A 25117-nucleotide genomic window follows, 5' to 3' on the forward strand; every position below is an offset into this window, starting at 1 on the left:
CAAATAGAAATCATCACTTATATAAATTTTTAAAAATTTTTTAAAATTTATTTATTTATATACACAAGAACTGGGGTACAGGCCAGAGTTGGGGGGGGTGAGAGGATTCACCCAAGACAGAGTGGGGAACTTCTAGAACAGGCATACACTGCTATACACTGCTGAGGGGAACAGGAGATGAGACAGGAAAAGTCTGCTGTGCCAATTGGGTACCTCCCTGCCCCCGGATCGAACTCATGTGACAGTAGCTGCAGCAATCATCATAAGTTGCTTCTTAACCCCTTGTGCCACTAGGGAGGCCCATCACTTATATACCTTCTAGAAAATTTAGAAAAACTAGGTAAAAAAGGTAATCATAGAAACAGTTATTTAGTATATTATTTTTAGTAGTAGTAATTGAGCAGGAAATAGTTGACCTTAAAACTTAGTGTTTTAGGGCCTCCCGGTAGTGCACAGCTTTGTGAAGCTGTCTGCAGCCTCTGTAGCGTGGGTTCGATTCCCAGCCATCCAGGGAGAGTCCCACATGGTGCAGCAGACCTCTCCTGACTCGCCCACTGCTCCCCTCAGCAGTGTACTCAGCAGATCTGCCTGTTCTGCTTCTCACTCTGTCTCTGGTGAATCCTCTCACCCTCCCATGCCTCTGGCCTGTACCCCAGCTCTTGTATAAATAAATAAAATCTTAAAAAAAACAGTGTTTTAGTACTTGTCAAAGCAATGTGAATACGTTTTCATTTAAATATACTTTGACTTCAACAGTGTGTCAGACAGAAAGGAAGTGAAAAAATCAAGTAGCTGCTGTCTGCTTGGCCTGGACACTCCTCCCCAGTTGGTGCAAGGCTGGCTCCTTCATCTTTCACCTTTCAGCTTCAACCCAAATCTCCATTTTCCAGGCTGTCCCTGCGCCTTCTTTCTAAAATAGCTCATTCTCACGTTGCATTTATACTCATTTATACACAATGGAATACTACTCAGCAATGAAAAATGAAAAACTGAGAAGCTGACTCCGGGTGTGGAAATGAGAAGGGAGAAAGACTTCATTCTGGGCTTCCCTGGTGGTGCAGGTGGTTAAGCACAGCGCTGTGAACTATCCACAGCCTCTGCAGCACCAGTTCGAACCCCAGCCAGGACCTACCCACATGGTGCAGCAGGCCTCTCCTGGCTCATCTGCTGCTTCCCTCAGCAGCATATTTCAGTCAATCTGCCTGTTCTGTTCCCCACTCTGTCTCTGGTGAATCCTCTCAACCACCCCCACACCTCTGGCCTGTACTCCTGTTTAAATAAATAAATCTTTTTTTTTTTAAAAAAACAAGACTTCATTCTGTACATTTTTGCACAGTTTGAATTTAATTTTTTGATATATATGTCCATATATAATGTATATATCTTTTAAAAAATCATAGCAAAAAACAAAATTGAAACTGAAAATGACTGATTAGTTTGAATTTTCTTATACTGACAATTACTACTGCAAGTAAAAGGAAAAGACCACATCATGTAGAAAATATTACATAAATAGGGACCTCCCTGATGGTGCAGGGGATAAAGACACAACACTATCAAGCAATCACCAGCACTGCAACATGAGTTCTATCCTTGGCCAGGGAGCTACCCACATGGTGCAGCAGAACTCTCCTGTCTTGCCTGCTGCTCCCCTCAGCAGTGTATTTCAGTAGATCTACCTGTTCTGCTCCCCACTCTGTCTCTGGTGAATCCTCTCACCCCTTCCCCACACACCTTTGGTGTACACCCCGGTTCCTGTATGCATAAATAAATAAATCTTTAAGAAAAGAATATGTAAATATTTTCAGTCTTCATATGTATGCATATAAATGTACACATATGTATATGTATGAACTCTTTTATTTTGGATAGGTCCATTTCTTTCCCAGAGGCAGAACACAGAGGTTTAGAGGTCAGGTTCTGATGTCAAACAGTTTAGAATCCAATCTTAGCTCTGCTACTTAGCTATGCACCTTGGATAAATTACTAACCTATCTAAGCTTTAATTTCATCGCCTTTAAAATGTGGGAGAAACATAGTGCTTAACTTATGGTGTTATTTATGAAAATTGAATGAAGCAAACCAGCTAATAGTAATTTTGTGTTACTGACTGACCGAAAGACAGCACTTAGAAAATGTATATGATAAAAATGAAAAGCACAAACGGTGAGGATTTATAAAGTTCACATTGAAAAACGTGGCTATCCAGCAAAAAAACTACATTTCCAGACATTCTATTTGTGTGATTAGCAATCTAGTAATTTTTAGGCACTGGGTAAAATTTGAGTCTCACAAGATGACAGACCATGGAGAGTTGTGTGGTGTGGATAAAATGGAGGGGCTTCTCAGCTGGTCTGGAAGATAATTTGTTCCCTCTTTCATCTACTGTGTTTCTTCATGCTCTTACTATTCTTTTTTTTTTTTTTTAAAGATTTATTTATTTTTTATTTATTCATTCATTCAAGCACTGGGTACAGTCAGAAGCGCGGGAGGGTGAGAGGATTCACCAGAGCCAGAGTGGGGAACAGAACAGGCAGAGTGATGAAATACACTGCTGAGGGGAGCAGTGGGTGGGGCAGGAGAGGTCTGCGCACCATGTGGGACCCTCACCGGTGGCTGGGGATGGAACTGGCACTGCAGAGGCGGCGGGCAGCTTCGCAGGCCAGCACCCAACCACTGCACCACCAGGGGAGGCCCACTCTTACTATTCTTAACAAGGTGAAAAGAGCATGAACTGAAGAGAAGAGGCGATCAAGCCTGACTCTACAACTAATGAGCCAGGTAACCTCAGGGCCCACAGGTCCCCCTCTTGTGAAATGAAGAGACTGGCCACATAACTTCCAAGGTTCTTCTGGATTTAACAATTCTGTAAAAATGCCATGGCTGCTTAGCACTTCTGGTCTCTACCAATGCAACACTCCATGCTCCTCAGTTCTGAAGAACTCAGATTAAGAGGTGACAGAGCTTTGCAAAGCCTGAATTAAAAACAACCTGCTCCCATAAATATTTTATCAAAGCTAGAGAACAAAGTAAAATAAAATAAAGATCAACATTAATTTCTGTTTTCTGAGAATTTTCACTTTATTAGTAATTTTGTGATGAGAAGTTTCCATCAGATGTGGGTGAACTACATTAAGAATGAAAACAAATTGTTTTATATTACCAAAATCTACTAAGGGCCTCCCTGATGATGCAAGGGGTTAAGATGCAGCACTATGAAGCTATCAGCAGCCACTGCAGCAAAAGTTCAATTCCTGGCCAGGGAGCTACCTACATGGCTCAGCAGACCTCTCCTGTCTTGCCCGCTGCTCCCCTCAGCAGTGTATTTCAGTCAGTCTGCCTGTTCTGTTCCCCACCCTGTCTCTGGTGAGCCCTCTCACCCTTACACCCCACCTCTGCCCTATACCAGGGCTTTTACTGGGTGTACTCATATTATTTAGAATCTTTGCATAATAATGGTTAAAATGCTTTACAAAAGGTCAAAGACAAACTTTGAAACCAGCCATCGAAGCTTGGCCACAGAACAGAGATATCCAGAGGAGTCTAGTAAAGGGAAAGGTATGGGGAGGGGTGGGCTCTGCACAGGTGTGGGGGAGAAAGCCCAATGGACTATGGTGGAGGACTGTGGTGGGTACGCTCATGACTATACCTGAAGGGGGGACTCTATACTTTCTAAACACTAACGAAGATTGTAAATCAGTGATCCTTCAAAAAAATTTAATTAAAATAAAATGCTTTACATTGTAGAGCTGATGCTCTACAGTTTACTATAAGTTTTTACACTTCAATTACAAGCAAACATCTATCTGGGTACAAATTAGGTAATGTATAACTCTTTTCTCTTGTTGAAATTATGAGCTAATATTTGCATTAAAGTTTGTCTTAGCAAATAAACATTGCACTTTGGTAAGAAAAAACCAGTTTCATAGAAATGCAAAATGAGGTGTTCTGAAATGTTTCTAACTTTTTTCCCACAATAGTGAGTTAGGCAATATTCAAAGAACTTCCTTATTTTAACTTTAAAATTTAAAACAACTTCTCTATATCAATAATAAATGATCTTTGTTTTTCACCAGGCAAGGAGTTCACTCCATTATTTGATATGCATATGGGATTTAGTATAAGGCAGGTTGTTCAATCAGGCTGTTAAAACCATGATATCATACCCATCCCTATTCAATAGAACCAATTATTTATTCTATAAAATGCCAAGTTCTCATGCATAACATGTTGTGTGAATTTGATTTTGGAAATGGGATAGAAACAGCAGTAGCAAATTTTATTATTTCAGAAAGAGAAATTTGAATTTTAGGATAAACTCATTTTAGATATTTTAATATTATTAACTTTTATATAGATCAAACTGTTTAGATTGGACTGTCTTATTTGAGTAGTTTGGGGAAATTCCACATTCTGTTTCCTCCATGTTCTGGAAAATTAAAATATAGAACAATACATCTTTTTAAGTTTGTCTGGAATTGTAATGCTGAAGTGAGTCATCCATTCATTTACTCAACAGTGATTTGTTATCCTTACTTATTCTATGTGAGGAATTGTGATAAGCCTCACAATTATATACAAGAAGCATATAACTCGGAATTTGCATATGAACAATAGTAACCAAGAGCTATTTGTAGATAATGGGTCAAATTCCAAGTACCTACAATGAATATTTTTTTAAAAACAATTTATTTTTATTTATTTATGCACACAAGAACTGGGGTATAGGCCAGAGATGTGGGGCTGAGATTCACAAGAGACAGAGTGGGGAGCAGAACAGATGGATTGACTGAAATACACTGCTGAGGGGAACAGGGAGAGACAGGAGAGGTCTGCTGAGCCAAGTGGGTCAGCTCCTTGGCTTGGGATTCAACTCTGGTAGTAGTGGCTGGTGATAGCTTGATAGCTCTGAGACTTTAACCCCTGAGCCACCAGGGAGGCCCAATGCCATTTTATTTCCATTTTATTTTGACAGCAAAAAATGCCAATAATCAAGTTGGTTTTCATAAAACTCCCATTTTCAAAATTGTTGGTATATATTTTATCTGTGAGTATTCAATTTTTTACTTTTTAATTAAAAATATTTCCCTAAATACTAGTGCAGAAAAAACTAAGAGTGAGAGAGAGCGCATAGTTATCCAGTGTAACAGTGATCCTTCATAACAAGGTTCATCTACTTTTAGGGCTACTAAATTATCCAGGATTATGATATGTTGAGTGTTTATTGCTCATTTCTTGAGCTTCAGTCTATTAACTGGCCTTGGGAGATAGGGGTGCAGGAAGAGTCTGATAGAAATCTGGAGCAAAGGTGCTTGGTTCTCTAGCTACGGCAGGCTGGGAACTGGCCTCAGCATTTGTGACAAAACACATACTGTCCTATTTTTGAAACTACCTGTCAAGTGTCTACTCTAGAAGTAGCAATGTGGGGTGATAGTAATTAATGGGGTTGAAGGTTCTAAATGCCACTGGGAAATTTCACACAGTGGGCATGTCTCCAAATATGAGGTAATCTGTGATCTTTAGACTTAAATATCTAAACTGGAGCTAGAGCTGGACCCATGCAGGCCTGCAGGAAAATGGTTTCCCAGAGACATTTTGTCCAACAGGAAGCCCTGAAATTCCTTATACTTGTACTTGCTGTCCTGCTGCCCTTTCTAACATAAATATTATAAATATTTATCCATATTCCTCACTAAACTCTGGGCTCCTCAAGAGTTATATGGCATAATTTTCATGTTTGATTTCCTGATGCTTATAAAACTACCAATCAATTATCCAATTAATTTTAGGTTAAAAAGAACGCTGTACTTTATAACCTTCAATTAGACCAAAGTCAAGATGCTAATGGGGTTTTAGGGATTCCTCCAGAGCAGATTAAAAGTGCTATCTTCCTTTCATTTGACTTATTTGCTGGGATCATTCACAGATGGATCAGGAATGTTGGTCCCACCCTAACTATAAAATAAAAGGCTCTGATGTAGATCCCTGGAAGAGCACTCGGGTCTAGTGAAATTTTTACCACCCACTTCCAGATGGCATGAACTCCCTCCAAACCTGGAGGGACTGCTTGTAACTTATTGCATCACGCTCATTTAGCAAAGAGGAAAATTGCTTCTATAGTTCACATGGAAATACAAGGGACCCAGAATAGTCAACACAATCTTGAAAAACAAGAACAAATTTGGGGAGTTCATACTTCCCAATTTTAAAACCTACTGACAAAGGTCAAGATAGTGTGACACTGGAATGAGAATAGACATATATAGTTGTAGACTAGAATTGAGAGTCCAGAAATAAACCTGTAAATATATGGCCAACTGATTTCTGACAAGAGTAAAAAAAAAAACCATTTGATGGAGAAGAAAGTTTCAACAACTGGTGCTTTGTGCAAAAGAATGAATTTGGACTTGTAGTTCATACCATATACAAAACCCAACTAAAAAAGAAGCAAAGACCTAAATATGAAAGCTAAAACTATACAACTCTTAAGAGGAAATATAGGTAGGGCCTCCCCAGTGGCGCAGAGGTTGAGCGCTGAGCTGTGAGGCTGCCTGTAGCCTCCACAGCGCCGGTTCGATTCCCTGCCGCCTGCGAGGGTCCCACATGGCGCGCAGACCTCTCCTGCTGCACCCCTCAGCAGTGTCCTCTGTCTGTCTGCCTGTTCTGCTCCCCTCTCTGGCTCTGGTGAATTCTCTCACCCTCCCGCGCTTCTGACTGTACCCAGTGCTTGTATAAATAAATAAATAAATTTTTTTTTTTAAAAAAAGAGGAAATATAGGTGTAAATTTTCACAAGTTTGGATTAGGTATAGGCAATAATTTCTTAGGTATAACCACAAAAACAAAAGCTGCAACAGAAAAAATAGATAAGTTGGACTTGATCAAAATTTAAAAGTTTGTGTATGAAAAGGACATCAACAAAGTGAAAAGACAACTCACAGAACTGGAGATATATATATATATATATATATATATATATAAATATAAATCATATATCTGGGATATACTTCATAGGTTTCTGCTTTATGGAATAAAATCTGAGCAAAAGAATTTAATTCCGGGCCTCCCCGGTGGCGCAGTGTTGAGCCCTTGGTTGTGAAGCTGCCCGCAGCCTCTGCAGTGCTGGTTCGATCCCGGCTGCTCCCCTGCCACCGGAGGAGGGTCCCACATGGCGCGCAGACCTCTCCTGCCGCCCGCTGCTCCCCTCAGCAGTGTACTTCGGTCCTTCTGCCTGCTCTGCTTCCCGCTCTGGCTCTGGTGAATTCTCTCACCCTCCCGCGCTTCTGACTGTACCCAGTGCTTGTATAAAATAAATAAATAAATAAATCTTAAAAAAAAAAAGAATTTAATTCCTACTATACAACTAAGCAGATGTAAATGTTCTAACTTTGGAGATTACAGCAAATTTTTGAGGCCTCATTATTAGGTTGAAAATCAATTTATCATAACATATAGATCATAACTCAGTGACAAACGGCACGATAATCAAGTGACTTCAAGCCTGGGAGTCAAATGATCAGAACTGCTGTCCTGGTCATGTCACTTGGGTTGTTTCTACTTCATCTGTGATTAAGGTTGTTGAAATGGAGGTTCCAGCCAGCTTTAAAATTCTGAATTTATTTGATTTTATTGTGTCTTTATAGTCGAAGGAGTTTCGAAACTGATTTACTTGCTTGTTATGCATTCTAAACTGTATGCACATTCTAAACTGTAGTAAGCTGTTATTGTCATAACTTATTATTGGGCCACAAAATTTGTAAAGGATTAAGCTCAATTTTTCTTAAACTGAACCAATTTAGTTTATTCTATGAATTAGTCTGAAGCAATATCACCACCTGGTGGCTTCTCTTCCAAAAAACTAAACTTCTTGAGGTTACTTTGGCCTCTCCTGTCAAATTAGAACAGGTGGTTCCAATATGCCTGTTTTAGTATATGATTTTAATAATATCCCACAAAATATGTCATTATCCTCAAAAAATTTTTATAATTCAAAAATTCTCTGAAATGTTTAGTGTTCAAGAGCAAGAACAAAATAGAGAACAAAATAAACAATATGTATTTACATTCATAGATGTTACATTCAGTGACAGAACGTAGACAATGAATAAAAAGCATTATAAGTAAGTAAATTATGTTTAGTGGTACATTTGAAAGCCAGAATAAGAGGGATGAGGGATAGGTAGCAATTTTAAACAGGATGGTATTTAGGCAAAGACTTGGATGAGGTAAAATTTCTCCTCTTTGGCTGAAGGACATAATTCCATAGATTTACAGTCTAAATATTTAGCTTTAATTCTGGCTTTATGCTATAATGCTGCCTCTTCAAGTATTTCTTTTTTTTTTAAGATTTATTTATCTATTTATACAAGCACTGGGACCAATCACAAGCGTGGGAGGGTGAGAGGATTCACCAGAGCCAGAGCGGGAGCAGAGAAGGCAGAAGGACGAAATACACTGCTGAGGGGAGCAGCGGGCAGCAGGAGAGGCCTGCGCGCCATGTGGGACCCTTGCCTGGCTGGCGGCTGGGGATTGAACAGGCGCTGCAGAGGTTGCGGGCAGCTTCGCAACCCAGCGCTCAACCACTGCGCTACCGGGGAGGCCCTTCAAGTATTTCTTTTTAGTGAGCAGGAAATGTAACACCAAATCAGTATTTATGGGAATGACTGCATTTTGAAAAGCCTATGTTGCCCTTGAGATGATGTATCCTTCTTCTGTAAGGAGAAATGACTGTTTTAGTACAGAAAAGATACAAGAAATGGTTATCTGGCCTTGTTTTTCACTTTAATGTGACCATCATATAATGCAAATTGAAATTTCCTGTAATAGTAGTACCTGCTCTAGCCTCAGGAATTGGCAAAGGGCATGGTGAAGATGGGCTATCATCATTAATAAAGATTAGCTAAGTTTCCACAGCCAATTTAGGGCTTTATTTATATATCTATTGCAATACTTTTTAAAGCCATTTAAGATTTCTATTTTAATAGCCTTAAGGAGTGCTTCTAAAAGCTAGAAAGGAATAATATAAGGCCTTGAGCATAGTAAGTGGCCAGCAGAAAATCATTTTGTCTTAAAGACACTTTAGTAAAATTTAAAAAAATAACACCTTGTCTTAAAACTTGGGCATTTTTTTTTTTTTAGATTTAAAGGTTTCTGTAAATGGAGTTTTTGTTTTGTTCATGATACACCAAGGAAATTAGACCAGATATTCATTAACATAACAGTGGGTAAATTTTGGAAAATAAAGTTTTTGATCAAATTGCTCAAGCTTTGGTTCAGTCTTTATCATGCTTCTGTTTCCATAGTGAGTTGTAATTGAATATGTAATACACATTACGTGAGGCTTTTGTTTCCTAAATTTAGAGAGGCTAAAATTCTCTGCCTGGTTATGATTATCATGTCCTTTTGTGAAAATTATATTTGTGGCAATGAACCACAAAAGATTCTTGGCAAGGGACCCTATCTCTTGAGAACATGGGTTTTTTTACATGCGGCTCCAACATATACTCCATCTTCTTTACTTTACGGCTGGGATATTGTGGGGGAGCTGTTCTTGCAACAATCACATTCCGAACTTGGGTACTTCTCTCTTGTCGACTCCAGCGAACCATAAAAAATTATGATTTGCAGGAACTCCCTACTTGTAATCCAATAGTAGTAACACAGGGACTGACCATGCCTTTACCAGAATTTTAGGACACCTTAAAAAATCCCAACAGTCTAAGAGAATCCCTTGTCTCCATCCTTCAGGTGTAGCTTCCTATCTTCCATTTCACTGTCACGACCTACATTATTCCTAACCGACACTCCTCAAGGGAACAGGTATTCAGTCCCCAAGATCTGGATCAGACCGTCCACGCTGAGGATCCCTTTCCGGGACTGGGGCTCAGACACAGCAGGAAAAAGGGGGTGCGGGGGGCTAACGGTAGCCCTGCAGGTCACTGCGACGTCAAAATCTCGTTAGCGGCCCCGGGTGTAGGCTGCTCTGCCTTGGTGGCGCCGGGCTCTTCCTATTATTATTACATAGTCCTATTTCTTTATTGGAGAAAGCACCCCGGGAGAGGTGGGGCTCCTCTGCAGGGCGCTTCAGGACCTGCACCTGCCAAGCCACAGCCTGCGCCCTAGACCTCCAGCGCCGTCGCATCGAGACCCGTCTTGATTCCAGGTGAGCGGATTCGCCACTTTTTGGTGTCGGAATTAAAAATGAAAACTCGATGTTCCTCGGAAGCCCTTTTCTTTTAGGGAGACAGAAGCAGGCGAGACTTCGCACCCTTGAATTATTTTTTCTCTTCTGGTCTCTACAGTATCTACACCCGGCACGTCAGAGAACTTGCGTCGAAAGTGACGACGCGGACATTCAGACGTCGTGCCCGGCGCGCACACTGACGTCGTCGCCGCGCGCAGTCGCCACGGGCCCCACTCCCGCCCCCGCCGGGAGTCCGACGTGGAAGTTGCTGGCGGACCGGGCTTCCACGGAAACCGCCCGAGAGCTGGAGCCCGAGCCGGAGGCCAAGACTAGCGGAGGTGGCGGCACCGAGGCTCAAAAAGAAGTTGCTGCCAAGTCCGGGGCGTGTCTCTGACGATCGACGAAGGCAGACATCATGGGTGAGGGGTCCGAGACGGGCTCCCGGGCACGCTCGGGTGGGCTCGGCGGGAGCCGGGGGGCTGGAGGAGGAGCGGGGCGGACCTGCAAGGCCAGGAGAGGCCCGCGCCCAGGCGGCGGGACGCCGAGGACTTACCCGACCTTGGCTTTTCGCCTGCCGTGGTGCACCCTGCCTGCCCTCGCCCTCTCGCTTCCCCCCGCTTCCCGGAGGATCTGGTCTCGGAGGTCAGTGCGGGTCCGCAGAGTGCTGCGGCCTGGGAGCTCCACTCCCAGCTCTTTCCTTTGATTGTGAACTTCCCCCTCACCGCCCGCAGCCCCAACTTGACTTGCTGGGCAGGGTGGGTCTGGAGAGGCTGAGCAACGTGTCAGTCGCAGGATCACTGAGAGTTCCTGGGTTAAGATGAGATCTGACCCTAGTGGCTGCTTGATTCTTCCTGGTCGCTGTGACTGCGTCAGTTAAAAAGAAAATACCAGCTCTTGTATGCAGAAATAAATAAATCTTTAAAAAAATCCAAAGGGAGGTGTTGCTCATGGTGGTGTTTGGTAGTCAACTTGGCATTTGTTTGCTTAGCTGGAGCTTTGCTCATGCAGTTATCAGTAAGATGGAGAAGGAAGTGGGGAGGATATTACTGGTGAGTGAATGAAATTTAAACTCAGTGTGGGGAGGGCTGATGAGGGAGCTAGATTGTCATCACCAGCCTCACTCACCTCCTTCCCGCTAGCGCCCGAGTGAAGGTACAGGTTCTTTAACTCGAAATGAAGGTTCGAATTCTTTGGTTTTTAAAAATTTTCTCCGAGGTTTTTGGAGCGTTTCTTCCGGCTCCCAAATATCACATGCACTTTTCTGTCTTTTTCCACTACCCCCTTCAGGTTTGCTCTTCCTCTTCTCGCAAAAAGGTAGAAAGGACTTTGGCAGGTGTCACCCCTTCTGTTTCACTTTCCCAAGGTTCTCTAGCCCGCCGTTTATTCCTTTTTTGTAGACTTGCATTCTTAACTATGCCATTTCTTTGTCAAATAACTATTGTGTGGGGAATCACTTCTGTTGTCAACTTTTTTATATTGTCATTGTAACCTTCTTTTAATATTCTCTAATGACTTCTGGTGGGAAAGGATGAACGTGCATTTTTTGATGTTGGAGAAAAAATTATTCAAAAAATTTCTTTTGTTGTCTAGATTTCCACCTCCCTTACGCTTAGGGTTTTTTCCTTTTTTTTTTTTTAAACATCCAGGTGAAACCAACACCTTTAATCTGTTGTTACCTCAGGTGTTTGTCTCAGAGCTCTGCTGAAACAAAGGATAATTTCTTAATATATACTTTTTCCAGGTTTATTGAGGTATGAAAGATAAGTAAAAATTGTATTCAGCATGATGTCTTGATATGTGCATGCCTTGAGGTGTTAACCACAGCCAACTAACATCATTCACCACACAATTACCTTTACTTGTGTGTGGTGAGACCACTTCAAGATCTATAGTCTGTAGGCATATTTCAACCATACAATTCATCATTATTAACTACTGTCACCAAGTTGTTCATTAGATCTCTAGAATTGTAATGAAAGATTGTACCCTTTGATCCACATCTCTCCCTTTCTCCTCTTCCCCCAGCATCTGGTGACTACCATTCTTCAGTCTTTAACAAGACCCTGCATATAGGAAGCTTTCTGGAAATACGTCGTGATGCATTGAGTGTAGCCTTATTTTTTTATTTAAGTTTGTATCTCCCTTATATTGCTGTATAACATTGCTTTATTACTTTTTTAAAGGCATTTTCCATCAAAATTAGTTTTATTTTTGACATCTGTGTCTCAGTTTCTTATGTCAGTTATATTGCTTAACAGAGAGGTTTCAGTGATTGAAGATAGTTATGATGGTGTTGCTGCTGAACAACCATTATTTCTTTTCATATTGAAAGACTTAGCTGTTCCCACTGTCATTCTGATTTGCACTCTTTTTTTTTTTTTTTTTTTTTTGTGGGACCCTCGCTGGCAGCCCGGGAATGAACTGGTGCTGCAGAGGCTGCGGGCAGCCTCGCAGCCCAGCGCTCAACGGCTGCGCCACCAGGGGAGGCCCTGCCCTCTGGTTTTTAGGGATAGTGTGGAGATCGCGCTAAATTAGCCATATTCTCTTGATTAGAGGGTGAGCTCCATGAGGGCAGTGGTCATATTTCTTTTTTTTAAAGATTTATTTATTTATGCATACAAGAGCTGGGGTACAGGCCAGAGGTGCAGGGGGTGAGAGGACTGCCAAGAGACAGAGTGGTGAAAAGAACAGGCAGACTGACTGAAATACACTGCTGAGGGGAGCTGCGGGCGAGACAGGAGAGGTCTGCTGTGCAGTGTGGGTTGCTTCCTGGCTGGCCAGGGATCGAACTTATGCCGCAGAGGCTGCAAATAGCCTCATTGGTTGCGTCTTAACCCCTTGTGACCCCAGCCAGGCTCCCTTCTCTTACTCTTGAGTGGATATTCTGTGTCTGCTGACACATTATCTAGGACATGGTAGCAATCAGTAATTACTTGTTTGATGTTGAATTATATATTTTGCTGGAAGCAAAAATATGTACCTGTTCATTTAGGAAAATAATAAAATATTACTTAATATGGTACAGCTTTCATGGGACAAGATTCAATGTTTTGTGGGAATTGTTGATGAATTGATAGTGAATATGTTTTCGCTTTTATTATTGTTTTAGGTGGTTTTTTCTCAAGTATTTTTTCCAGTCTGTTCGGAACCCGGGAAATGAGGATTTTAATTTTGGGATTAGATGGAGCGGGAAAAACTACAATTTTGTACAGATTGCAAGTTGGTGAAGTCGTTACCACTATTCCTAGTAAGTTTTTGGTGTGATAAATTATGGAGGCCTTTTGCTTTTCATCTAACATAACTTTCTGGATAAATAATTCATAAATGAAGTGATTAATAAGGTTTGTAAATTAGTATAGGCATAATATTGATGTCTTTTTTTTGGTAAACTGAGAGGAAATTTGGTATAATTTATGGAGCACTGTTAGGGCAAGGTTTTTCTCTTCAGAGATGTTTCAAATTTGGTTTGAGTTAAGCCATTTAATCTCATTGAGAGCCAGTATCTTTATTTCTCCACTTGTTGATAAAATGGAGAAAATAAAACATCTACTGACTTTGATGGGAAGATAAATGAAGCAATAAAATACTCTGTAGAGCCATGTAAAGAATTATAGATGGTAAGTGATATATTTCTATATGAAACTTTTTTTGCTGTAGTATTTGTTACTATTTTAAGATTAATTTCTCTCAAGTAATTCTATTGATTACTTATAAAGATCTGAGTTGAAGAGACTCAGTATTAGATTAATTTGGTACCTACAATAGTAAGAAACACCTCAACTTTTTATCAGTTGTTGATATCTTAGAAAAATATTCTCAAGGCTATTTGACTACATAAGAATACTGTTATTTGTTTTCATTTTTTTGACCTGATTTTGTTTAGAAAAGATTATTAATTTAAATTAAGTTTAAGAATTTGTAGTTTGCTCAAGAGTATTTAGATTATACCTTTAAAGTTACTCTGTCCACTCAGGTATTTCTGTATTTAGTAGTATTTAAATTTCTATATTAAAAAAAGTCTACTTTTTATGAAAGCAGAACTTTTTTTTTTTTTAAGATTTATTTATTTATATACACAAGAACTGGGGTACCCGCCAGAGGTGTGGGGGTGGGTGAGAGGATTCACCAGAGACAGAGTGGGGAACAGAACAGACAGATTGACTGAAATACACTGCTGAGGGGAGCAGCGGGTGAGGCAGGAAAGGTCTGCTGCGCCATGTGAGTAGCTCCCTGGCAGGGGGGATCGAACTTGTGCTGCAGTGGCTGTGGATAGCTTCACATGTTGTGTCTTAACCCTTTGCGCCACCAGGGAGGCCCTGAAAGCAGAACTTTTAATCCTTACTTGTGACATCTGTTATTTCTGCCACCTTCAAAAATTGCAGTTCCCTTGAATTTTGCTTCTCAAAATCTCCCATCTTAGCTGCAGTAAGTCCTGTGGCTTACCCTTGCAGTGCTCAATCCAGTAGATTTTATTTCACTGAATAAAGCCTTCCCCCACATTTTTGTCTTTTGCATATAAATACATTGTTCTTAATAGTAGTCAAGATGGTGATTACATGCATACTTAATTCTAAGGCAGACATCATGAACTTGCTTTTTAGTTTTTTACTAAGGTATAGACATACTTGCCAAATACTCATAAGCATCATTTGCCAATATTAACTTAAATCTAAAGCAAAAATTATTTGTATATTTACAGCTATAAGTTATTTCTTTGACTTTTTAATAGCCTGTGAAATCTTAATTTTGATGTATTGACCCTGATTCCTCTCACCAACATAGTGGTGTTGCTTCAGCATGTGGTGCTAGAGCTCCACTTAGAAGGATGCCAGGAAAAAGGGTTAGGACATTTCACCATTGACCATCCCAAAGCATAAGGACTCTGACCTCATTACAGATGAGCTCTTGAGGAAATGAATCTGCAGAGGTTGTGTGACATTGCCAGCATTAGTGAGTCCAACTTTCAAAAAGTGGTAGAGAGCTATCGTCCTGCCCTTACCATTGGAGTTCAGCATCTAAGATTTCTTGGTTTTATCATCTGTTTATGTGCTACCTATCAAAATTCCATTTTTCGTAATATATCTACAACTATTCTTTTTAATTCAACTTTCTGAATACTTTTCTTTGTCAGGACTGTATTATGAGGAGAGTTTAATGGAATAGCATTTGCACTACACTAAACATGGGGCCTCCATGGTGGCGCAATGGGTTAAGCACCGGGCTATGAAGCAATCCACAGCCTTGGCAGCATGAGTTCGATCCCCGGCCAGCCAGGGAGCAACCCACATGGCGCAGCAGACCTCTCTTGTCTCGCCCGCTGCTCCCCTCAGCAGTGTACTTAGGTCAATCTGCCGGTTCTCTTCCCCACTCTGTCTCTGCTGAATCCTCTCATGCCCCCGCATCTCTGGCCTGTACCCCAGTTCTTGTATGCATAAATAAATAAAATCTTAAAAAAAAAAAAAACATGATATATTTGCATAGGTAGCTGGGGTTCTTCCATGACCTGACTGTGGTGCTGATTTTGCTCATTGAGTTGTTTGTGTGGATATAGCAGTATACTCTTTTGTATTTTAAGGGATATTATCTCAAATTATAATACAACAATATCTCAATAGTATGATTTAGTAATTACCATTAGTTGCTGAAACCCAATTAGATTGGATACTTAGAAGGTAGAATGTATTAGTCTACTTATACTATTGATTTGATTTCTCTTTCAGCTATTGGATTTAATGTTGAAACAGTAACATACAAAAACCTTAAATTCCAAGTCTGGGATTTAGGAGGACAGACAAGTATCAGGTATGGTAAAATGACCAGGTTGCTTTGTGATATTAGTTAATGTTTATTGGTTCTTTTAAGGTTAATAGCAAATATTTCTTTATAAATGGGAACCACCTAGTTTAAAATGAGGTAAAACTGCTTGTACTTTCAAATGAATAAAATCTAAGGAAACTAGTTTTCAAATATTTAATGATTTAATGTCTGTAAAGTCTTTTCATGAAAATCTCAAGACCTAATTACTTAAGTAGTTTTTAACTAAAATGGGCCATCTCTTTAGTTCTTTTTAACGTCTTCTGTGACACATACATGTTGGATTTCATAAAAATGCTTTGCAGGTTCACCAGTTTGGCTAATGTGAAGGCCCCCCTGCACAACATTCTGCGCTTCACCAGGCAACTGTGTGTGTTTGGTGATTATTGGTGGTTCCTCTGGTACCATCTTAAAAGATTAGTAGTCCATCCCCTAAACATCCTGCCGCCTTTTAACTTATTTTATTTCTTGCATCATTTTTTAGCATATTTCTGATTTTAGCCATTTCTCCTGGTTGATCAATGATCAATTTAACCTATTATATAAAGTCACATTAATATTTTTAAAAAGCATTCATTTTAAGGGGTTCTTAGCTAAAGATTTATAAGATGTAATGATCAGGTAGACCTTTGTACATTTTTTTTATTTGACCATTTAGTGATTTTACAGTACATTGTCTCTGCCTAAAGTCTGAATTCATTCTCAGACTCTTTGGTCCTGTGATATAATTCTCAGGCTCTTTGGTCAGAGTCTCAGATTCTCAGACTCTCAGACTCTTTGGTCCTGTACTGTATGTTGATGTTATTAACATTCTTTTATCCCCTCTAAGGGATATGATTAGAGATTCTGCGTTATTGTGGCATTGATTCTTGCATGGGTGGGACAGAATTTGCATGTTACCATCCCTCCCCAGCACTGCCAAATTCTAGCATGTAAATTAACATAATAGTTTCTTCTTTCAAATAACATCACAGTTTCCTTTTCTGAATTTTCTTTAGGCCATACTGGAGATGCTATTATTCCAACACAGATGCAGTCATTTATGTAGTAGACAGTTGTGACCGAGATCGAATTGGCATTTCCAAATCAGAGTTGGTTGCCATGTTGGAGGTAAGAAAACTTAAAATGTGGGGGAAATCACCCATTTGCTTATTGTATGCAAGAATAATTAAAAGGAAAGCAGTAGCATTTCACCCTTAATACTTTTAGAATTATTTTCTTTTTTTAAAGATTTATTTATTTATGCATATAAGGACGGGTGTAGGCCAGAGGTGTGGTGGGGTGGGGAGTGGTGAGAGGATTCAGCAGAGACAGAGTGGGGAGCAGAACAGGTGGGTCTACTGAAATATACTGTTGAGGGGAGTAGTGGGTGAGACAGGAGAGGTCTGCTGCACCATGTGGGTCAGCTCCCTGGCTGGGGAATGAATTCAGGCTGCAGTGGCTGGTGATAGCTTGATAGCACTGAGACTTTAACCCCTGCACCACCAGGGAGGCCCAGTAAAAACATTTTAAGTAATGGAAATAATAAGTGACACAAAGATTTTTATATATTGACTCTGTCACTTGGATTTCTCTAATAGGTAGGTGGAAATAATCTATTAATAGTAATACTAGAAAAGTAATGTAATTTTTGGTGCATGCATTCATGGTATGTAGAGTGCTTTTAATTTTTTTTTTTAATTTATTTATGCATACAAGAGCTGGAGTGCAGGCCAGAGATGGGGGGCGGTGAGAGGATTCGCCAGAGATAGGGTGGGGAACAGAACAGGCAGACTGACTGAAATACACTGCTGAGAGTAGCAGCGGGCGAGACAGGAGCGATCTGCCTTGCTGTGTGGGTTTCTCTCTGGCCGGCCGGGGATCGAACTCATGCTGCAGAGGCTGCGAATGTGGTGCTTAACCCCTTGTGCCACCGGGGAGACCTGAGTGCTTTTAATTTTTTTGAAAAAAAAAATTGATGGTTTGGAAAAGCATTCATGACTTACTGTTTGTTTTTTACAGCAGGATGTGGAACTGTGGTCTTAAATATGTAAAATGTGTTTCTAAATATAATATCTGTTACAAAGCAGTAGTTAAAACCCAAAAATGTTAACAGTGATTGTGTTTAGGAGGTAGGATTTTGGGTGATGGTTTTCTTTATACTTCCTTATAACTTCAATTTATAATGCACATTTATATATTAATAATTAGTAAGCATACTTTAAAAATAATGTATTTTTGGCATTTCTAAACTCAAGGGAGCAACTTGACTAAAGGAAATTAAGTATGTTGTATTTTATTTAGGAAGAAGAACTAAGAAAAGCTATTTTGGTGGTGTTTGCAAATAAGCAGGACATGGAACAAGCCATGACTCCCTCAGAGATGGCAAATTCGCTTGGGTTGCCTGCTTTGAAGGACCGGAAATGGCAGATATTCAAAACTTCAGCAACCAAAGGCACTGGCCTTGATGAGGCAATGGAATGGTAAGTGACACATTTCCAGAAGCCATCTCTGCATGCATATGCATGATTTCTCTTTAATCTTAAGTATGAATTTAAGATTTCTTAGCAGCATATCATAGTTAAGTTCTTTCAACCTTTTCTCCCACTGGTTTTCATGTGCATCAGCATTTATTTTAGCCACGTCTACCTGATTATAGGTATTTAGATAAGCCAACTCTCAGCTATTTTTAGTTTTTTCCTTGCCTGACTTCCAATTCCTTACCTTTCAGGAATTAGGTTAAGGCTTTTTTTCTCTGGTGCCTTCCCTGCATAACTGTGCTCACTACCTTATCAGTCATATTTCACTGACATAGTACTTGTAATCTGTCTTATAATTTTTGTTTGATTTGTTTACTTTTTTGTTTGATTTGGGCAATAATTTATTAGCTTCTTGGGGACTGAGACTAGTTTTCACTTCTGAATTATCAACAACTGGCCTGTCAGTGGTAGAGGCAGCCCAGAAAGTAGTTATTTAGTGTTTTTTGAGTATTAGTCAAAGCATAAATGCAAGACCTCATGGAGACCGAGTTCATACTCTCATTCCTTTAATATAAATCCTAGTCTTCATTATTTTAAGTGCTTTGGACTTTCCCTCTGGTATAAAATTCATATTATGAATGATAATGCTCTGTACCTGTAAGTTTGAAGTTAATTTTATAAAACTCTTCATTTTCTCTTCACAGGTTAGTTGAAACATTAAAGAGCAGACAGTAAATTCAATCACTTCTCTGAAAAGAAGACTACATCACATATCCCTTGGAAAAGTCACTTGTGCTTTACACTACTAAATACTGATGGCAGCATTTGTAATAAATATAAAAAAGTATTTAGTTGGAGGGGTAACTCATGTTGATTGAACCAACTGAATAGCTTTTCTCTGTAACATAAATATTCCTTCCTTGCTTTCTTGTGTTAAGGTATATATTCTATTTGTATGGAATTCTTATTCAAATACAGTCCTATTAAAGAGTGTACTCTTACTGAGGTGAAAAAAACTTTCCTATTTTTTAATTAGTGATTGCAGTTTGTTTGTATTAACACTAATAAACTTCTTAACTCAGATTTTTTCCCCCCAAAATGAATTTTTTCCAAAGACTAGACTCGATAGAGTAGGCTAGGAATATAGTGTGAGTAATATAGTCTTCATTTGCTTAATGACCATTTTATTTAAGTTGTTTCATTTAAAAGCACTTGGTTATCGGCATGAGGTTTGTGGTTAGCTGCACTCTTACCTGTCATTGTCGTTTCATGAGTAATTTGTAGTTGTCACAAAAAATTTTACACATGCTGATCTAGTCGGTGTGTATAGGAACCCTGTGATAGAATAGGCTGTTACTGTCTCATTTTTATGGACTTGGACCTAAGTTTCTGATGGTTGACTTGCCCACGGTCACTGGCTAGTGAGTTGGGAAGAAGGCTCAAAGCAAGACTTCTGAGTCAGAAGCTTGTCCTATAAACTATACTTAAATTCCTGTAAATGCTAATATTGGCAATACAGACAACCCAATCCTTAAATAAAATTATATAAATTGATATCGACATAGTACACTCAAAGTAATGTCCATAAATGTATTTATCCATACTAGTAGACATAGAAAAAATCTTAAATTGATATATGATAGAATTCATAGCACACTGAAATTTTAGAAAGGCTTTATTTTGAGAAATGTAAGACATCTGTATTGTCTTAAATTTATTTACCTGTAGTTAGACATGTAAGTTCAGTGAAAAGTCAGAATTTTATTCTACAGGGAGAAATTAAACATTATTCATTTTAAAGATTAGGTTTCCTGCTAGGTTATCAGAGAAGCTTAAAAAAAATTATGTTCCAAAGAAATTTTGAAATTACCCAGCCCACCACTGGAGTAGCTGGAGTGAGGAGTGAATGTAGTCCTTAGTAAATACTAAAATTGGGTGGATTTTTTTTCAGGTTTTCTATTAGACAACCAGTATTATAAAAATCCGATGCTGGTAAAGAGAAGCTTGCTACTACTGTGTCCCTCAGATGCAGAACAGCAGTGGCTTTATTTCCTATCCCTGCCACTGTCCTTCAGATACAGGCTTACACTTCCCTCAGGCTTACACTTCCCTCACACTTTTGGTTATTCTGAGTGCAAATGAATGTTGGCTTTCTCTTCTCACCTGTGGGACTTTTATTCATTCCCCAGTTCCCTCCTATTTTGGTCTCATTGAAATTTTTTTTGGAGACTTTTTCTCAAAGAACCTATTACTAACCAGGCATAGTCGTGTGTTAAAGGTCACTCCTGATGGCAGACTGTCTTCACATGTCTGTCTCTAGAATCCAGGTGCCTGGCTCATTGCAGCACCTCAGAATGTGTTTATGGTTGAAATAGTATTTGCCAGCTAGGAGAATAGTATTCCTCAGTTTAATACTGGGTCCTCCTCCTGGTCAAGGGCATGAACTGTTGGTGGATTTGTTCCCAGGTAGCTAAGTGCTCCCCAGCAGCTCAGGAATACTGTGAGAACAGAATGGGCAAGTGAGCTCCTGTAGCCCTTGCCATCTTGCATACTGAGGGCACAAGAAGCTGTGGCAGAGTCAGCACTAGGATGATCCTAATCCCTCTGGCTTATGACAAAGAATAGGATGAGAATGTACAATTATTTTCATATGGTATGAATTACAGGGGCCTTGTGTGTAGAGGTATGTTACAGGAGTTTGAATACTGATATTTACAAAATCTCGAGTTCTGTTTATGAAAATGTGGAAAGTACCATATTGAAATCAGAACACAAACGAGTTGTAGGCACAAATGATTTCTGAGTTTTCTTTCCTGTATGCAAGAGACTTGGACAAATATGAAAGGTTTCTGTCGGCTCCAGTAATCTATAACTCTGGTTGGTAGTTGTATTGTATCATGTTATCACACTGTAAAAAATGAAAAATTCAGAGTGGTGGTTACTTTTGTTATGTGAATACCTGAGATGCACTTTAAATTGTTGAAATGTAAACTCTGAGGGCAGTGGCCATACCTTATTTACTGTTAACATCCCTTGCATTAGTGTGGTGCACCTGGTACATAGTAGGCGCTCAATAAATATTTACTGATTAAAACAAAGCCGCGCTCAATATTCCTGAGATTTGTTTGAACTTTACCTTAGTATTAACTTTTTAAAAATTTTCACGAAAGCAATACATGCACTTACTTTAAATCACTTAGAATTAATTGAAACAAGCCCTCTGAGATGCCCATGTTTATCCTTCTGGCACATTGCAAACCACCTGGAGATATGAGACACAATCCACATCCAAAACAGATGCTGAAGTTCATGAATGTTTGAACTTTTGATTCCTTGGCTGTATACTAATATCCTGACTTCATAATCACAAATTAATAAAGAACATGGGCTTTCGATCCTAACTTGAATCCTGATGCTGCCACCCACGATTCAATCCATGCCATCCTTAGGTAATGAGACTGTTTACTACTCCGGTAAACAATCTTAGGAGGCTTTCAGAAATAGGAGGGGGATATACAGCATGAATGCAAAGTACCTGGCACACAGGATGGATTGTTCTCTCTTCCAAGTATATTAGGCAGTAAAGAATTATATTGCTTCCACATCAAGAGTAGTGTGAGGTAAAAGAAACATATCATTGAATAAGGCAATTCCAAATTGCTTTTCAAAGTGGCTTGTACAGCTCCCACTGCTCTCATATGTTTGCCAGCATTTCCTGTTGTCAGCTTTACTAATCTGAAGAGTTTAAAAGGAATGTCTATGTATTTGAGTTTTCCTACAAATGAGGTTGAATATAGGAGTAATTAAAAGTATTGAACAATTAGACATAGTTGATGCAAAGGACCTCCACTAGTCCAGATAGTAACTCTTCAGTTTCTGTGTGGAGATATGGAATCTAGGAACTCGTACAGCCAGGGTGAAACATGGGAATCTCAAGATAGTGACTACTTACCAGTCAGGATGTGAATACTTCAGTATTTAAGAACTGATACAGCCATATATCCCAAATGTTGATGGTTAAGGGCCATTTATATTTCTTTGGTAGAATCATATTGTCACTGGATTACCTTTTTTCATTCCTATCTATGACTATGTATATTCATTATATAGCCTGGGGACTACTAATCCTTTATCAATATGTAATATGCCATATCCCAGTTTTGTCTTTTCGTAAATAATCTTAATGAAATGGAATTTACTGTGTTCCCTGTTCTCTGGAGATAGCATTTTTTTTTTAAAGATTTATTTATGCATGCCAAGAGCTGGGGGGTACAGGCCAGAGGTGCAGGCAGGTGAGAAGATTCACCAGAGTGGGGCACAGAATAGGCAGATCGAGGTATACTGCTGAGGAGAGCAGTAGGCGAGTCAGGAAATGTCTGCTGCGCCATGTGGGTTGTTCCCTAGCTGGCCAGGGATCGAACTCATGCTGCAGAGGCTGGGATTGCTTCATAGTGCGGTGCTTAACCCCTTGTGCCACCCGGGAGGCCCTGGAGATAGCACTTTTTGTGTCTTTTATCTGACAAGGTAAGCCCCTTTTCCCACTTGTTCTTTTTTAAAGAGCATCATGGTTATTCTCAGCTTATTATCTTTTATATAAATTTTAGAATCAGCTTGTTAGCTGCATTTAACCAATGGGGTCCAATTTGGAAAGAAAGAACACAATACTGAATCTTTCTACTCATGAACATGGTTGTATTTCTCCATTTGTGCAGATCTTACTGTCTTTTGATAAAGTTTAATTTCCTCAATACATGTAACCAGGAGTGTATACATGCTTGATTATTCCCAATGCTACATTTTTTCTTGCTATTTTAAAGTGTATTTTTTACAAATGACATTTTAAACTGAGTTTTATGCAAACCACATTCTTTTTAAGACAGTGAAGATAAGCAGTATTTTGAAATGTTTTAATACAAAAAAGACCATGATTATATTAAACTGTATATTATACAATCTATGGCAAAGGCTAATTAAATAATAAAACCTGTTGACTTCAGCCCAGCAGAACCCAACATAAAGTTCAAACTTTGGGGTGAGACTGTGTGTCAGCACGCTGAGCACTTCACTCCACCATCGCTAAGTCTTTCAGGCTGTGGCTCTTGTGTCTCTTGGCCTTATAGCCTGGACGCAGGAACTCTATCTTTCTCTTCTTTGCTTCTTTTTTATTTCTGTGTTTCTTCAATTTTTTCTTGGCAGCAATATCAGGATTTGTTACAAACTTGAAAAAAGGAATATGAATTTTATGTTGCTTTTAAATATTAAATCAATAAAAATCAAACGCAGAAATATACCATTTGGTTCACCTTTCAGGATGTTGCACGCAGCACATACCCATTAAAAAAAAACTCAATTCCCAGCTGTAAAGTCCCAGGTCTCAAACTTTCTTGCCTAAGTGTGACACCCCACCCAGACCCCCACCCCCCAGCTTAGAGATAGTTATTAGGCCTAATAAATATACCAGGTGTTCAAAGAGCAAAGCCTTACCTCCAAAGCCTTCCTCTTTTTGCGGAGTGCCCTTTTTTCATTTGCCTGTTTCTGTACTGAGGCAAAGGCCAATGAGAAGTTCTCCAGCCCAACCAGCTTTTTGAGTAATTCTATGATTTCCTGGGATAGATTCTTCAGCAAAGGATCTAATCACAGAGTAATTATCAGAGTCAGTCACATAGGAAAGGACATTTGAATAGCAACAAAATCAACAATCTGCACATCTTCAACTCTGGCATTATCTATCACTTTTACTACTTCAACATTAAATATTGATCTAAACCAGCTCTATGTTCCTGAGGTGAGAGAAGAAGCAGAATTGTCGGGCCCAGCACCCTCAAGCACAGCTCAGCCAAGATGCAACAAGGGCAGAGACCAACAATTCCACTTATAGCAGAATCCTGGCTCTGAAGACCAGGCAACTTGGGAACCTTACAAGAATACTTCGGTTACCATTACTAACCTGCTCAGCTTGTTGAGAGAGGGAGAAAGGTAAGAGTCCCTTTAGGCCCTAATTCATGGGTCAGAGTTTTAGCTCTGGAGATTAATATTGTTTTTTTTGGATCAAAGACTCCTTCAAGAAGCTGACAAAAAGCTATTTGCTCTCCCACCCTTTCCTGCCTCCTCTCTCTCATATGTATCCACAGACTGTTGCATTCAATTTCAGAAGAGTTCCAAACACCTACTCTAGATTGTGAGCTTGAAGACGAGGGACTAGGCCTTTTTTAAAGCCCCCCAGTGTCTGGCAAATATCAGATACTAATGTTGACTGATAAGAACCAAAGCCCTCCCAACTTTCACCACTGCTGCTTCCGCTAAGAGTGAGGAATGTTCTCTGCAGGCCATAGGACTAATATAGTTGCTGCTCTGACATTCATGTCATTTGTTTAATTTAAAACGTTTTTTAAAAAAAAACAAACATTTCTTTTTTTTTTTTTTAAAGATTAATTTATACAAGTACTGGGTACAGTCAGAAGTGCGGGAGGGTGAGAGAATTCACCAGAGCCAGAGAGGGAAACAGAACAGGCAGACTGATGAAAAACATGGCTGAGGGGAGCAGCGGGCGTGGCAGGAGAGGTCTGCACACCATGTGGGACCCTCGCCTGAGGCCGAGGGATTGAACTGGTGCTGCAGAGGCTGTGGCAGCTTCGCAGCCCAGCGCTCAACTGCTGCGCCAC

General features: G+C 39.7%; 2 protein-coding genes across 2 annotated transcripts in view; one reads left to right on the forward strand and one right to left on the reverse strand.

Annotated features, from left to right (window-relative positions):
• The first annotated feature begins 10392 nt into the window (after positions 1-10392).
• ARL1 (ADP ribosylation factor like GTPase 1) lies at positions 10393-22121 on the forward strand. The gene is made up of 6 exons (XM_037513783.2): positions 10393-10601; positions 13292-13429; positions 15903-15984; positions 16995-17106; positions 18280-18458; positions 19160-22121. The coding sequence occupies exons 1-6, from the start codon at positions 10598-10600 to the stop codon at positions 19188-19190; spliced, it is 546 nt and encodes a 181-aa protein (XP_037369680.1). The 5' UTR covers positions 10393-10597; the 3' UTR covers positions 19191-22121.
• Positions 22122-23081: 960 nt separating this feature from the next.
• The window catches only part of UTP20 (UTP20 small subunit processome component), an 81943-nt gene continuing 79907 nt past the window's right edge, over positions 23082-25117 (reverse strand). The window contains exons 61-62 of the mRNA XM_037513784.2: positions 23940-24085; positions 23082-23673 (exon numbers count right to left, since the gene is read on the reverse strand). Of these exons, the coding sequence (XP_037369681.1) occupies positions 23518-23673; positions 23940-24085 (302 nt within the window). The 3' untranslated portion in view covers positions 23082-23517. The remainder of the gene's footprint in view (positions 23674-23939; positions 24086-25117) is intronic.

Source organism: Talpa occidentalis, unplaced genomic scaffold (assembly GCF_014898055.3).
Source record: "Talpa occidentalis isolate TD23 unplaced genomic scaffold, MPIMG_talOcc4v2.1 talOcc4.16, whole genome shotgun sequence".
NCBI classification, from domain to species: domain Eukaryota; kingdom Metazoa; phylum Chordata; class Mammalia; order Eulipotyphla; family Talpidae; genus Talpa; species Talpa occidentalis.